The following is a 16,080-nucleotide window of genomic DNA, read 5'->3' as shown; positions in this document are numbered from 1 at the left end:
GCCGATCCAGGACCAAAGGTGGTTGGTTCGAATCCCGGTGTCTCATATGGTTCCCCGTGCCTGCCAGGAGCTATTTCTGAGCAGACAGCCAGGAGTAACCCCTGAGCAATGCCCGGTGTGGCCCAAAAACAAAAACAAACAAAAAAACAAAAAAAAACAAAAAAAAAAAAAGAAAAAAGATCACACACATCTGTAACATTTTACAAAAATATAGACTTTTTAAAAATTGGATTACAGGGTTGGAGAGCTAGATCAACACATTAGAGCACAAACTTTGTATTCGGGAATCTTAGATTCTATACACAACACAGAACTGCCTCCAAGGACTGAGCCAGTGTTGTCCCTGAACAATACCAGATGTGACTACCAAACAAAATTTTAATTATAAACGATGACTATACATAAATATGAAATGCTGAATTGGGGTAAGTAGAGCCTCCAAAACAGTATTCAGGAAGTTAGAGGACACCTACTGGTGTTTTCGGCCAACCAAGGTATTAGCAGCCAATGGAGGGCTCAATGCCATGTTGCTAGAGATCAGCTGGGCCACTCTGGCACTGCTTGGAGTCCTCAAGGATACACTGATAACGATGGGAAAAACATGATGCCAGGGATAAAACCAGGGTTGACTGCATGCAAGGTGTGTGCCCTAGCCCTCTAGTCCCTAAATTTTTATTTTATTTTACTTTTCATATTAGGGCCACAACCAGCAAAAGGTACAGGGCTTGGGAAACAATATGGGAAGCCAAGCAACAACCTGGGTCAGCCATGACAAAGCAAGCACTCTACCAACTGTACTATTATACCATCCCCTGAATTTTTACTTTTAAAGACAATAATTCCTGTCCCCTTTTAAGGTTGGCTCTCTGCTTTAAAATGATAATATAGGGGCCAGAGAAACAGTACAGGAGAGTATAGAATGTAAGGCACTTGCCTTGCATGCAGCTCAACCAGATTCAATTCCTGGCACCACATGTGGTCCCCCAAAGCCCTGCCAGGACTGATCCCTGAAATAAAGAGCCAGAAATAAGCCCTGGACACTGTGAGATGTGGCTCAGAAACAAATTAGCAAAAAAGAGTCTAATTTAAAAGGTCTAATAAAGGGGCTAATATATAGTGAGGCTCCATAAAACTCTTTAGATTCTGGCAGGAGGCACAGTGAGGGAGACTTAATAATGGTGTCCTTTTCAAAATTCAGTTACTTTAGTTTTACTTATTTTTCTCCAAACTCAATTTATGAGATCTATTTGGTTTCTGACTGATTAAGATGCTTCCTTGACAAACTTCAGAGGAGAATCTATTTTTCATATATAAACAGCTTTAAGTTACTTACCAGCTAAGTGTTCTAAACCATGGTAGGTCATAAGAACGATAAACTCTATAACCTATAGTGATGATTTCATGGAAGCATTTCACTTGGATGCCCAGAACCTGAAACCAAGAGAAACCGTTAGCATGCATTTACTCTGTGTCCATAACTGAATATTTACATATTTAAAACAGCTTATTGTCATATGTCTTTAAAAGTTTCCTAGATAGGTAGGGATCTTCCATTGAACACAACCATTCCAGGTTCAATTCCTGGAATCGTATTTGGTTCCCTGAGTCCACCAGGACAAGTTCTTGATTGCAGAGCCAGAAGTAACACCTGAGCACTACTGAGTATGGTCCAAAAAAATCGAAAAAAAAAAAAAATAGGGTCCGGAGCGGTGGCACTAGAGGTAAGGCATCTGCCTTGCAAGCTCTAGCCTAGGATGGACCATGGTTCGATCCCCCGGTGTCCCATATGGTCCCGCCAAGCCAGGAGCAATTTCTGAGTGTATAGCCAGGAGTAACCCCTGAGTGTTAATGGGTGTGGCCCAAAAACCAAAAAAACAAACAAACAAATAAAAGAGTATATTAGCTGTCCCATTTTTATTGATTCTAAATATAAGTAGTAAAAAAAGAAAAGTGAATATTGATATTCAGTATTTTAGAATAGTATTTTACTCTGAAAGGCTGAAGATACTATCTCTGGAATAAAGAGATATCACTGTAGTTTAAAGTGTAAATAATGTTAGATATATTTATGTATGTATATATATAAAATTAAATTTTGGTCAGAGGCATGAGTGAGAATACAGTGGTTTGGGCACTTGCCTACCTTGCACACAACTGACCTAAATTCAATCCCTGGCATCGCATATGGTCCTGTACATCCTGCCAGGAATGACCCCTGAGAGTAGAGCAAGGAGTAAGCTCTGAGCACTTCGGTATACCCCCCAAAAATAAACAAACTCTGGTCGTAGCTAACTATACTTTATTCTTCATGACTGCCTTGTGGGGTTTTTGTTTGTTTGTTTCTTGGGGTAAGAGGATTATTACATGTAATCATTTGCTTGTAAAGATTTTTTAATCTTACATTGTTAATAATTCATGTGTTTTATATTCAAAAACAATAAAAATACTGTCAGGACAAATAACTGAAATCTTTTCAGTCATCCAGAACCTTTTCATTTTCCCAGGTGAGTGAACACTTTCATACCCACCTATACTAATCTCTGATGAATCTGCATAAGCCACCTTAGTAAACTATAAGTAACTTTTTGCATATGCATCACATTAAGAGGTCACTGGAATCTAGGCCTTTCTGTATGCCTGAGTTCCTATGCATATGCCTATAAGTGGGCATATAGCTCTGAATCTCTTCTTCATGGTCTTTTTGGTCTTCTACAACTGGTGGTATCTATCAGTCTTGTACAATGTAGGAACATAGCAAACAGCAAGCTGAGCTTGTATTATTACCACGACCGAAGAAAATGAAAATGTTAGTGAGTCCAGTAGACTAACTTCTTTGACCTTGAGAATCTGTATGTCCATGGGCTTGCTTTTAGATAGCCTGGAGTTAATAATTCCAATCCTATATCTTTTAAAAATTAAAAATAGAGCTGGAGAGATAGCACAGTGGTGGGGCATTTGCTTTGCACACAGCCAATACAAGACAGATGGTGGTTCAAATCCCAGCATCCCAAATAGTTCCCCATGCCCGCTAGGAGCGGTATCTGAGAGCCAGGAGTAACCCCTGAGCACCACCGGGTGTGACCCAAAAACAAACAAACAAAGAAAAAGAGTTAAAAATAAAACCTGGAACAACTTTGTAATTGTGATATTTAAATAAAAAGAAAAAAATCTAGGGGCAGTAGAAAAAATAAAAAAGGAAAAACATCTAGAAATCAGAGGTTGGGATTACTTCGCTATCCACATTTGCAAAGCAGCTTGTCAAACTGGCCAAAGATACACTTTGAGAATTCTTTCCTTTTTTGTTTTATTTATTTATTTATTTATTTATTTATTTATTTATTTATCTATCTATCTATTTATTTATACATTTATTTATTTATTTATTTTGAGTCATACCCAATGATGCTCTGGGGCAAACTCCAATTACAGTGCTTCGGGTCATTTCCAAAGGCTGCAAACATTCTCAGAACCAAGACACAGTGAGTCTTGTGCCTTTGATATGCAAAACATGTGCCCGAGTTATAACCCTAGCCCTTAGATTTATTTTTAATATTCCCAAAATATTAACTTTTCCAAACCCACTGCTGAAGATTTTAAGTTTCTTCCCCCCACTATAGTCATTCTATGTCCAATATAATTAAAAAGCTGTTAGTAAAGTGACCTTGAACACTTAATCACGTGATGAGAAAATACTATACCAAATTACCATTTCTTTTAAGAAAAATCAGAAATGTATTTTTACATTATCCTTTTAAACAAAATTATTGCAAGACGAGGGCAATGCTAATATTAAAATAAAATACCATTTGTCCATATTATTTATGAAATCAGAGAGCTTTTAAAATATCAATATATAGAAGCAATTTTTATAAATATATTTGCTCCAGAACAACCATTAACACTAATGACATTTGACTGAGAGGAGAAATTAAAGTATTTTAATAGCATATTATACTTTATTACTGTCAATTATAATTTTCAAGTATATAAATATGGAACCAATGGTAAAATAGAAAATGGGATCTACTTAACTTAACTTTCTTAAAATAGACATAAACCTTCCAAGGCTGAGTGTAAGCTGAGAAATTGATACTCTCTACGCTATCAATACAGGTCAAAATGCCTATCAATAGGGAGGATTTTATTGACCCAATTTTAGGTGCCTTTTAAAAAAAAACTACAGGAAGCTGGACAAATGGTATTGGGGGGGGGGGTGAAAACACTTGCCTTGCCTGTGCCCAATCCAGATTCAATCCCTGGGAATGCATAGGGTCCCCAAAAAATCTATCAGGAATGGTTCTGAGCACAGAGCCAGGAGTAAGCCTAGGTATATCTTCCAAACAACAAAAACCAATAAGGCCAGAGAGATGATCGATGGCTGAGCCCATGCTTTGTTTGGTAAAGGCTGGGGTTTGATTCTTGGTTGATACTACGTGATCCTCCAATACCACCAGGGAGTAATCCTTGGCCTTCCAGCACAGCTAGGCATGGCTCAAATCCAAGGCCTACCCTTTGTAAGTGTTTACTCGCTCAGGAGTCAGAGAAGCAAGCCAGGAATCTGTTCCTGCAGTGGCAGTCTGTCAGGAAGGAAATGTATGGCATTAACTCCATAGAAGAAGCCCAGGGAGGGAAGCACATGGATAGCAATGCAGGCAAGACAATCTACAGCAGATTTGGAGCAGATGTAAAGTCATGGAGCAGCAGAGGATGATACATGTTAAGAGAACTGCACAGGAGTGAGAGGTATTGATGAGTTTGTCACTGGATCACAGTGAAAAAGGTGAAAGAGTTCAAGCTGATTGTCAAAGAGCATGGTTGGCCATGAAGTGCTGGGACCAACAGAGGAGTAAAGAAATGATTACAGAGGAAGAAAGTGTAGCTAGGTAGGCAACATCTGGTCCAAAAGGCCACAGGGTAGAAGTGCAAGGTACACTAGTCACTGCATTGGAAAGTTAAGAAAACTGAGGGGTCTGAGACTGAAAATAATACAGGGGGTTTGAGGCTTGGGATAGTAGAGTAGGTGGCAGTTAGGGTACGTGGCTTGCATGTGCCTAACCTGGATTCATTTCCTGGCACTACAGAGTACTCCTAACACCACCAAATGTAGCCCTGGTAAGTCTGGCCATCAACAGGGTAGCCCTGGTAGTACCAAGGACTGTCAGACTTGAGCAGCACCAAATCTTTTGGGGCCTTACCATAATCCACCAGCCCTGCTGACTGAATATCACAAGGAGCATACCCCTTGTGATTCCAAGTAGTGTTTAGGAAGTTCCCCACAAATAAGAGAGAGGGGAAGAGGGAAGAGAGAGGAAGATAAAAAGAAAGAAAGAGAGAGAGACAGAGAGAGACAGAGTAATGCCAGGAAGGTATGAGAAAATAGATAACTGCATTGGTTTCATTCCAAGTGGTCCTGCTCAAATCTAAGTTCTGATATGATTATCTTCAGTCTGAACTAGGCACCTGTGTACTATGATGGCTTTTATTTTGAGAAAACTATTCCTTGAGACAATAATCATGAGTTCGATCCCCCGGTGTCCCATATGGTCCCCCAAGCCAGGAGCAACTTCTGAGAGCATAGCCAGGAGTAACCCCTGAGCATTACCGGGTGTGGCCCAAAAACCAAAAAAATAAAATTAAAAAAAATAATCATGCATATAAAGACTTTATATTCCAATGTGTAAAGAACAATGTAGCTTACAAAAAATAAAACAAAATTTAGAAATTAATCATTTAAAAATAATGCAATGCATGCAAGGAGTCTATAGTTAATGCCATGACAGTATACTTCAAGGGTGGAGAAACCCTGTATCTCCTAGGCCAAGGGAATTCCCTCTATAATATCCCCAATAGTTACTGTGCCTATGCAGAGAAAAAAAAAACACAAAATAATCATTTTATCCACATATCTAATTATTGATCGATGGATTTTTTTTACTTCTTTATTTTGGTGTAGATATTGAAGTTGATGTCTCCAATTTTATTTTATTTTAGTTTAGTTTAGTTTATCTTTCTCTTTCTTTTTGCACTCCTACATGGTTTGATTTTAGGACCGGGACTATTGTGTGGTGCTTGTCTTTATTGCTGTAGTGCTCACTGGATATTTAATTTGATATTTCTTTCTGTATTGTTGTGGTGTTTCAATTACCTTTCTCATGTCCTCTCTCAAACTGAGGTTGAAAGCCTCTAGAAGGACTCCACCCATTTTCAGCTTTTTTTATTTTATTTATTTATTTAATTTTTGCCCCATTCTATTGCTTTTCTTTTATTCAAACAAAACCACATAACTGGAACTATCTAGATCCACCTCTCAAATAGAGGGGGAAACAAGGGAGGGTTCTAGGACCAAACAGATATAAGATCACTAATAATAAGCTACATAAAGAGGGGACCACCTACTCTAGCAGCCCGGGGGGTGATGGTGGAGGATATGGGTTGCAGGAAGGGAGCGAGGATGGGGGGAGGACTAATTTGGTGATGGGTATTCCCCTGATTCAATGTTAATATGTACCTAAAATACTACTGTGAAAGATATGTAAGCCAATATGGTCAAAATAAAAATTAAAAAATAAAAATAATGCAATGGTTTGAGCATTCTATGGAGAAGATACATGCTTAAAAACTTACAGTTATAGAAACAATGGACCAACATAAAACATTTGATATAAAATTAAATATAAAAAGCAGCCAGCTATTAAAAGGGCTTTTCTAAAAGCAGGACAAACCCATTATGTGCATTAAGTATGGTATTCAGTAGTGGTACATATGGTTGTCTTCTACCAGATTAAGGAAGGTTAAAAACATATAACAATCATCACAAATTGACTTTTATTGATTTATTTTTGATAACCCTATCTTCCATTCCTTTTAAGTTTTATTGTACCAAGTAATATGAAATAAATTTGTTACACACCTGCCAATGGGGCAGGCTGGGAGGGAGTGGGAGGGAATACAGGGATACTGGTGGAGGGAACACTGGTGGTAGGATTGGTGTTTCAATACTGTATATCTGAAACAACTTTATTATGAGCAACTTCGTAAATCATGATGTCTCAATTAACATTCCTGGGAGAAAAAATAGCAGCTTGCAAAACTTCAGCAAAAAATAGTCTTTTTTTTTTTTTTTTTTTTTTTTTTTGGTTTTTGGGCCACACCCGGCAGTGCTCAGGGATTACTCCTGGCTGTCTGCTCAGAAATAGCTCCTGGCAGGCACGGGGGACCATATGGGACACCAGGATTCGAACCAACCACCTTTGGTCCTGGATCGGCTGCTTGCAAGGCAAACACCGCTGTGCTATCTCTCCGGGCCCAATAGTCATTTTTTTAATTATTATTTTGGGCCACACCTGGTAATGCTCAGGGTTACTCCTGGCTATGTGTTCAGAAATTGCTCCTGCCATGGGAGACCATATAGGATGCCAGAGAATCAAATCACAGTCCATCCTGGGTCAGCCACATGCAAGGCAAATGCCCTACTGCTGGTGCCATCACTCCAGCCCTTCTAGTCATTATTTTTTTTTTTTTTGGTTTTTTGGGCCACACCCTGTGACGCTCAGGGGTTACTCCTGGCTATGCGCTCAGAAGTTGCTCCTGGCTTCTTGGGGGACCATATGGGACGCCGGGGGATCGAACCGCGGTCCGTCCTAGGCTAGCGCAGGCAAGGCAGGCACCTTACCTCCAGCGCCACCGCCCGGCCCCTCTAGTCATTATTTTTAAAACAAAAGGGGAGAAAGAATGGAAGAAAAATATATCAAAATGTAGTATTAACTGGATTAGATAGTTAATAAGATTGTTATCTTTTTCAAAGTATTCTTTGAACCTGAAGAAGCCCCTGAGAATCTCTCAAAAATCAAAAAGCTAAAAAAAAAAAGCCCATGCTATTGAAAAGTGTATGTGTACACCTGAAAATAATATAAATAATTTTATTCTAGAAATTTCAAAGTAGATAAGAAAAATACTTAGTGTTTTTCACATCTACCTTTAAATCAAAATATGCTTAGTAATTCTATCAGCTAGAAAGCAAGTGATGAATAATAAAATATTATAAAATAAACAACTAAAGGGGACAAATAAAGTTTCATGAGTAGGAATTCCATCTCCAAATTAAGAATTATCATTTCATACTAGTTTTTCTATAAACGTTCTTGAACTGGTAAGGTTTTTTTTTTTGTTTGGGACCCACACTCGACAAGTTTTGAGAGCTGATATTATAATACAAGTTAGATACAACATAGACCTCGCAAGAAGTAAATGACCGAATTAACAATATGAATGTAAACATGACCCCAAAAAAATGCTAACGCAGGGGCCAGGCGGTGGCGCTAAAGGTAAGGTGCCTGCCTTGCCTGCGCAAGCCTTGGACGAACCGCGGTTCGATCCCCCGGTGTCCCATATGGTCCCCCAAGCCAGGAGCAACTTCTGAGCACATAGCCAGGAGTAACCCCTGAGCGTTACCGGATGTGGCCCAAAAACCAAAAAAAAAAAAAAATGCTAACGCAGGGATTTCAGGGAAACCTTAGTGGTTGTATAGACTCTATGCTTGGCATACAGTAAAACCTGAGTTCAAACTCTGCACTGTATGGTCCTCCAGGTACCACAGAGTGTGGCCCTGCTACTCTCAGGAATTGCAGGGTTCAAGCAGGTTCCCATCTTAAAGTTGGCTAAGTTAGTCCAGCGCCACAATGAATGAGCTCTGCTCTGTTGAGCATCACTTGGGAGTCCCCCCAATTACCCAAATCCACTCTCACTTGGGCACCAATCGTGTACAACTCTTTATTATCTAAACACAATTTCACATAACTCTTCCATGTGTAAGTATGCTTGTGAACATGACTAATGCTAATACATTCCCAATAGCAGCAACAATTCAAACCTACTTCATTACAGCTCTCAAAGTCTAATCTCCTCTCTGATACATCTCACCACACACATATGCATAGTATTTCTCTTTTTTTTTTTTTTTTTTTGGTTTTTCGGGCCACACCCGTTAGATGCTCAGGGGTCACTCCTGGCTATACGCTCAGAAATTGCCCCTGGCTTGGGGGGACCATATGGGACGCCGGGGGATCGAACCGTGGTCCTTTCCTTGGCTAGCGCTTGCAAGGCAGACACCTTACCTCCAGCGCCACCTCGCCGGCCCCAGTATTTCTCTTTTTTATTTAGTTGGTTATTTAGTTAGTTTTTGGGCCACACCCAGCAGCACTCAGGGGTTATTTGTGTCTTTGTGCTCAGAAATCATTCCAGGAAGATCTGGGGACCATATGGGATGCTGGGAATCAAACTTGGGTCAGCGGCATACAAGGCAAATGCACTCTGGCCCCTGTATTTTCCTTTATTTTTTATTATTATTTTTTTTTTTTTTTGGTTTTTGGGCCACACCCGGTGATGCTCAGGGGTTACTCCTGGCTATATGCTCAGAAGTCGCGCCTGGCTTGGGGGACCATATGGGACACCGGGGGATCGAACCGCGGTCCATCCAAGGCTAGCGCAGGCAAGGCAGGCACCTTACCTATAGCGCCACCGCCCGGCCCCTGTATTTTCCTCTTATAGGAAAAAAAATCCTAACAAGTCCAAGTATAAAAGTTTGACATTTTATAAATTTAATTTATACTTACAATTCTCCTAAAAAAAATCAGAAAGCAGCCAGAATAATAGGACAGTGAATAGAACAATTTGCCTACCAGCAAAGGTTCAATCCGTGATACATCATATGATACTAAGTCTGGCCAAAAATGACCTCTGAGCACAGAGCCAGGAGCGAGCTCTGAACACTGCTGGGTGTAGCTTCTCCAAGAGGAAAAAAACAGACAGCAGTACAGGGAGAAAATACAGCAGATAGGGCCCTTGACTTGTATATGGTCAACTGTGGTTGACCCCCAGCATCACATATAGTCCCCAGAACACCCCAGGAGTAACCCCTGAACATAGATACACACCTAAAGAATGTGGCTCCAAAACCCCAAATAAATTTAAAAAATAAATTAAAAATTAAATTTGCAACAAAGTCTTTAAGAGTTTGGGGACAAAAAGATAATACGGAAAACAGGGTACTGCCTTGTACTTAACTGGCCCTGGTTTGAATCCTGACACCCTCATATAGCCTCCTGAGTTATTGCTGAAGTTATTGCTGAGTCCAGATGCAAGAAGCTCTGCACACTGGCAGTACAATCCAAAACAAACCAAAAGCAAGTTTGGGGGTGGGTCAAGAAAGTAACTTGGTAATTCAGCGAGAGAGCACTTGATATACATGTATGAAGACCAGGGTTTAATCTTGATAACACCCCCCAAAAAAACTGTTACTAATTTTTCATTATAGAGGAGTTAAAAATGTCTCTCTTCACAAAGAATGGCTCTAGTCACTATACCAAGCAGTACAATTGGAAGAATAATGTTTTGCATTGGGGAACCACCAAAACTTGAACAGTGCAACCTGAGCAGTGAGCCTTGAGCCTGAGTTGGGGGATCTGAAACTGGGACCCAACAATGTCTTAGGGCAAAAATGCTCTTCTGAAGACAGCATAAGAAGGCATAAAAAGCTGAGCACCAGGGTGTTTCCCTCAGGTCACACCGAAAAATGCCCACCTGCCTATCTTGCTTTAAGACTCCACAACCTCCACCATTCCGAGTCAGTGGGTTCCATCCATGAACCACTTTTTCCTCCGCCCCAAAGAAAAGCTCTGCTGGATGTCAGCAAATTAGCAGAGCAGAGAAAGCAATTTCTTAACTCATGTTCATTACTGTGCTATCCCAGAGGAAGCATAAAATTAATGAGGATGAGAAGAAATGTGAAAGTGCTGTTAAGAGCTACCTTAAGTGGTTTTGTGAACTAACATTTTCCCCTCAATCATTTCTAATTTCATTTCTAAACATAATCTTTTAGAAAAGAAAAGAAAAGAAAAGAAAAGCCATATCATTGCCCATCACTATGATTAGGAGTGAGCTTGGAGGAAAAAAAAAAAGACAGGTAACTGGATTCAAATATTTCTAAGATGAACAAGAGAAGGAGGAAAACAGGTGGTAATCTCTATGAGGGTAAGTGGAAAGCTTTTCCTGGAATCATTTAATAAATGAACACTTCATTAGAGGAAGACAATTTGGCATTACTACTCTCTCATAAACAATAAAATACCAAACCCTCAGAATGGTTTCAGCTTACTTAACCCTAACATCCTTCTCCATATATAATTTGTAAATCATCTCCCAAGAATCATTCTATCATTTACCTCTAACCTTACCCACAATAGCCCTACCTTGGAATCCCTTCCGCATCCAGTCATCTCATCTAGAAGACTTTGAGGGCAAGAGTGCAACAGGGAGAAAGAAGGTCTCCTAAGCATGCTCAAGGATCAGTGGTTAGTTCTGGCAATACTCAGCCAACCAGAGCTGATGTATAGTTCAATGATAGGACCTAGCAATGAGGTGCTCTTTGTGCCCTGCTAAGGTCTTTAAGGTCATATCCAAAGATGCTTGTGGGGGTCTTTGTGGTACAAAGGACTTTCTCCTTGTGTTAACTGTCCAAGGCAAACATCTCTGACCTCTGAATTATTTTCCCTGCCCAACAACCTTCTTTTGTAGGAAATGCTCAACTTATCTGTATCCTATTAATGCTTAAAATATAAAGCATACATTGCCTAAAAAAAAAAAATAAAACACTTACAAGAAGCATCAGCATAAAAGATCCCATATAGATGATCAGGAAAAACAATGAAATCATAGTTAGTGTAAGAATTCCACGAATCCACCAGTTTTTCCACCTATAAAGGAAATGATTGTAGAGTTAGCATTTCTTGGTTTTTATATGTGGCTTCAATATTGAGATAATATCCTCATTATTTTATACTATCCTCTACTTTTTTTACATAGTAACAAAATCCAACCAACTCTTGTTCAGGATTCATTCATTGTGAGCTGGATTAAATTTGAAATTTATGTTAACTCCTAACAAATAACTAATTTTATGGAGTGAGGTCAAAGAGAATGTTGTGCACATAACACCAAAAATCACCTAAAGAAGAGGAAGGAGTAGGGGCTGGAGAGATAGCATGGAGGTAAAGCATTTGCCTTTCATGCAAGAGGTCATCGGTTCGAATCCCAGCGTCCCATATGGTCCCCTGTGCCTGCCAGGAGCAATTTCTGAGCATGGAGCCAGGAGTAACCCCTGAGCACTGCCGGGTGTGACCCAAAAACCACAAAAAAAAGAAGAGGAAGGAGCTAGATATAAAAAATCACTTTGAGGGGCCGGGCGGTGGCGCTAGAGGTAAGGTGCCTGCCTTGCCTGCGCTAGCCTTGGACGGACTGCGGTTCGATTCCCCGGCAACCCATATGGTCCCCCAAGCCAGGAACAACTTCTGAGCGCATAGCCAGGAGTAACCCCTGAGCGTTACTGGGTGTGGCCCAAAAAAAAAAAATCCCTTTGATAAGATGATGATTAAGGAGCCAGAAAAACAGCTCAAGGAGTGGAACAGATGCCCTACATGAGGAACCCTGAATTAGAGATCCCCACCACTGCATGGTCTCCCCCAAACACTTTGGGGTATAACCATGGTGGGCTCCAGGGAGAAAAAAGGATGATGATTGATCGGTGCTTTAAAATGGGGGTAAAATCAATAGTGACTTTAAAATGGCATAGTCAGTGGTCAAAGAGATAGTACAGCAAATAAGGTGTTTGCCTTGCATGTGGCAGACCTGGGTTTGATCCCCAGCAACCCATAAGGCCCCTAAAACTCATCAGAGTGACTCCTGAAAGTAGAACCAGAAGTAAACATCCAAGGTAAACATTGCTGGGTGTGACTTCAAAACCAAAAGGGAAAGTGAACAAACTTTTTAGAAAATGGTATGCACAGCAGTGTCTTCTAGTGAGAAAACAATAAAAGGATAGTGCTTGCTGAATGGTGATGTACATTCTATGACAGAAACTCAATCATGAACAATTTTGTAACCACAATGCTTAAGTAAAATAATTACATATATTTAAAAAAAAAGGGATATTGCAATACAAACTGGAACATAATGATTTTAGGAGAAATAAGGTGTGAGAGGGCTGGTAGGGAATGTGTGGCCCAGTGAAACTGAAGGGCAGAATCAAGATGAAGATTTCCTTCTGCTACCAAGTGCAAGGCTGCTTTCCTTCATGAGGCATACAAGGTCTTCAGAAATTAAAACACTTTGTATCCTAGTTTTTGCTTAATTCAGAGCAGCCTTACTCCTAGGTGAATCCTGAGAGTCTCTTTCAGCCCCAAACCTTAAGTGCCTAATTGGCCCTCACTCTCATTCTTCATTCCACTGTATGGGACAGATATTATTTGATGAAACCATGTAGCAAAAATGTAAAAAGCTGGGGCCGGGAAGGTGGCGCTAGAGGTAAGGTGTCTACCTTGCAAGCGCAGCATAGGACGGACCTCGGTTCGATCCCCCGGCGTCCCATATGGTCCCCCCAAGCCAGGGGCGATTTCTGAGCGCCTAGCCAGGAGTAACCCCTGAGCACCAAACAGGTGTGGCCCAAAAACAAACAAACAAAAAAAATTCAAAGGATTATGACAACAGCTATATGTGGATGATTACTTATGATCTAATACCCCTCTTTTATTAATTCTATATTTATTTTATATTCAAGTCAAATTAAAGCCTTTTCCTCAGACTTTTTGGTTTTGATTTAAATGTTATAATAAACTATGGCAACATATGCTCTATACTAAGCAAAGGCCCCTATTCTTCTCCCTTTAACAAAAGAGGGGCTGTCACCAACTTGTCGACAATATTGCTTACATCTCATTTTCAAACACTCTCCTATGTAGTCTAGATACCACTAACAAATTACTCATTCTCTAACAGTCCCTTAAGCTCTAATATTCCCTTAAGCTTGTTATATGCTTAAGATCTAAAATGGTAACATGAAGTTCAAACTCTTAATTGGCTTCCTAGATTCTCCACACAGTATTCAAATTACACTTGAGGAATTTCAATTTTTTCGATTGTTTCTCAAATTCTAAACATTTAGTCTATTATGACTATAAACTTTGGGGCTAAGCTAAACATAAACAAACAAAATGGAAAATAAAAAAATGCTATAGTTAAATGGTTCCACTTAGCTTCACAGATAGAAATATTTAAAAATTAATAAATGAATTAGATCACAGAGCTAGTCACTGTCAAAAAAAAAAAAAACCCCACCTAAAATAGTCTCTTCATTATAATCTGGTCCCAGTTGTATGAAACTCAGAAGTCCATTTACCTAAAGAGACTACACAGTTTTAAATACAGTTCTTATTCCAAAATAACCAATTTACCCAAAAGTAATATATATGGCTTTTCCCCCTGTTGCTAAGGCAGTTCACCTAGGCTAAGAGTTAGAATGCAGCAGTGCCCTTCAGGACAGGAGGATACTCTGTGGTGGATGTGGTATTCCCCGAATAGTTATACTCTGTAAACCATAGTCACTTCTTCAATTAAAAAGGTGACAAAATGGGGCCTGGAGAGATAGCACAGCGGCGTTTGCCTTGCAAGCAGCCGATCCAGGACCAAAGGTGGTTGGTTCGAATCCCGGTGTCCCATATGGTCCCCGTGCCTGCCAGGAGCTATTTCTGAGCAGACAGCCAGGAGTAACCCCTGAGCACCGCCGGGTGTGGCCCAAAAACCAAAAAAAAAAAAAAAAAAAAAAAAAAAAAGGTGACAAAATAAATCAACAGGAATTTGATGGGCCTCTGGTATTTAGCAGGATTTCTGAAGAAGCCCAGATGCCACTCATCAGAGGAAGTGGGTAAGAGAAGAAAGATACAGAGGATGAGATTATTAGTAAAACCATGCTTATATGTTCCTTGTTATCACAACCTTGACACTCAAACACATCTGGTGAGATAATTCTTCATGGTGAAGAGTTCTAGACATGACAGAATGTTTAGCAGTCTCCCAGGCCGGTGCAGAAGGCAAGCAGCTTTAGAGTCCCCAGCTGTCACTACATACCATGTCTCCTGACATTCATAAAATTTCCCTTGAGGAAGGGGGAAGATCCAGAGGATTGCCACTGAAGGGAGAATTACAGACGAGATGGACCTGACTGATTAATTTCCAGACCCCCATTTAGGTCAGGCAAAGAACTTGGACAATTTGCCAAGAAACTAAAACCCTTTTAGGTCTCTGCCCATTTCAACAGTGCAGGTTATATTAAACCAATGAGCATTTCATATTAAAATCTTGAAAGTGAACATAATCCTTTAAAAAAATTAGTATTCCGTTCACACACTGCTAGCCAGTTAGCTTTGCATTCAAGAATTAATCCTGGCAGTGCTCAAGGGACCATACAGGTTGATGGACATAGATAGGACACAGGTTAGCTGCATACAAAGTAAGCACCTTACCCACTGTACTATGCAGCTCCAAAAGTGAACATAATTCTTTTTCTTTGTTTTTTTGTTTTTGTTTTTGTTTGTTTGGGGGCCACACCCAGCGGTGCTCAGGGGTTACTCCTGGCTGTCTGCTCAGAAATAGCTCCTGGCAGGCACGGGGGACCCTATGGGACACCGGGATTCGAACCAACTACCTTTGGTCCTGGATCGGCTGCTAGCAAGGCAAACGCCGCTGTGCTATCTCTCCAGGCCCGAACATAATTCTTAACTAATTAATTTCACTTTTAAAACTTTACCCTAAGGAAGTAACTGTGAATGCTGAAAGTTAGCTACAAAGAAAAATGTTCAGTGCAGGATTCTATAATTTTAATGATCAAAAAATTAAAACAAGAAGCTGATGAGCTAGCTCATAGGGCTGTGATAGAGGAGAAAACTGTTACAGTCATTAAAATTATGAAAAGTTTGCTTTGTTCTTATTTATATTAAATATGGTAATCTAGAAATTAAACATTAGAAACCTTTATTTTACATTTCCTATATTACAGAAGTGTTTCTCCAGCTTCAGGTAGGCAGTATATCAAAATAACTGTCTACTAAAATAAATTTGTTAAGTCAGATCAATTATTTTCTTGTTCAATAACATAAAATGTATCAAAGAAAAAAGGAAATCACAAATAGAAATGGCAGGAACTGCTTCCTAACATGTTTTTTTTTTTTTTTTTTTTTGGTTTTCTGGGCCATA

At 39.8% G+C, this 16,080-nt stretch overlaps 1 protein-coding gene across 1 annotated transcript in view; it reads right to left on the bottom strand.

The window, feature by feature from the left end:
- Positions 1 to 16,080, bottom strand: part of CDS1 (CDP-diacylglycerol synthase 1) — a 79,867-nt gene that overhangs the window by 37,079 nt on the left and 26,708 nt on the right. Inside the window, exons 3-4 of the mRNA XM_049789882.1 lie at positions 11,654 to 11,750; positions 1,334 to 1,431 (exon numbers count right to left, since the gene is read on the bottom strand). Coding sequence (XP_049645839.1) covers positions 1,334 to 1,431; positions 11,654 to 11,750 — 195 coding nt within the window. The remainder of the gene's footprint in view (positions 1 to 1,333; positions 1,432 to 11,653; positions 11,751 to 16,080) is intronic.

The sequence above is a fragment of the Suncus etruscus genome, chromosome 16, assembly GCF_024139225.1.
Source record: "Suncus etruscus isolate mSunEtr1 chromosome 16, mSunEtr1.pri.cur, whole genome shotgun sequence".
Lineage (NCBI taxonomy): Eukaryota > Metazoa > Chordata > Mammalia > Eulipotyphla > Soricidae > Suncus > Suncus etruscus.
The sequence above is the reverse complement of the archived record's forward strand: the minus strand, read 5'-3'. Positions and strand labels throughout refer to the sequence as shown.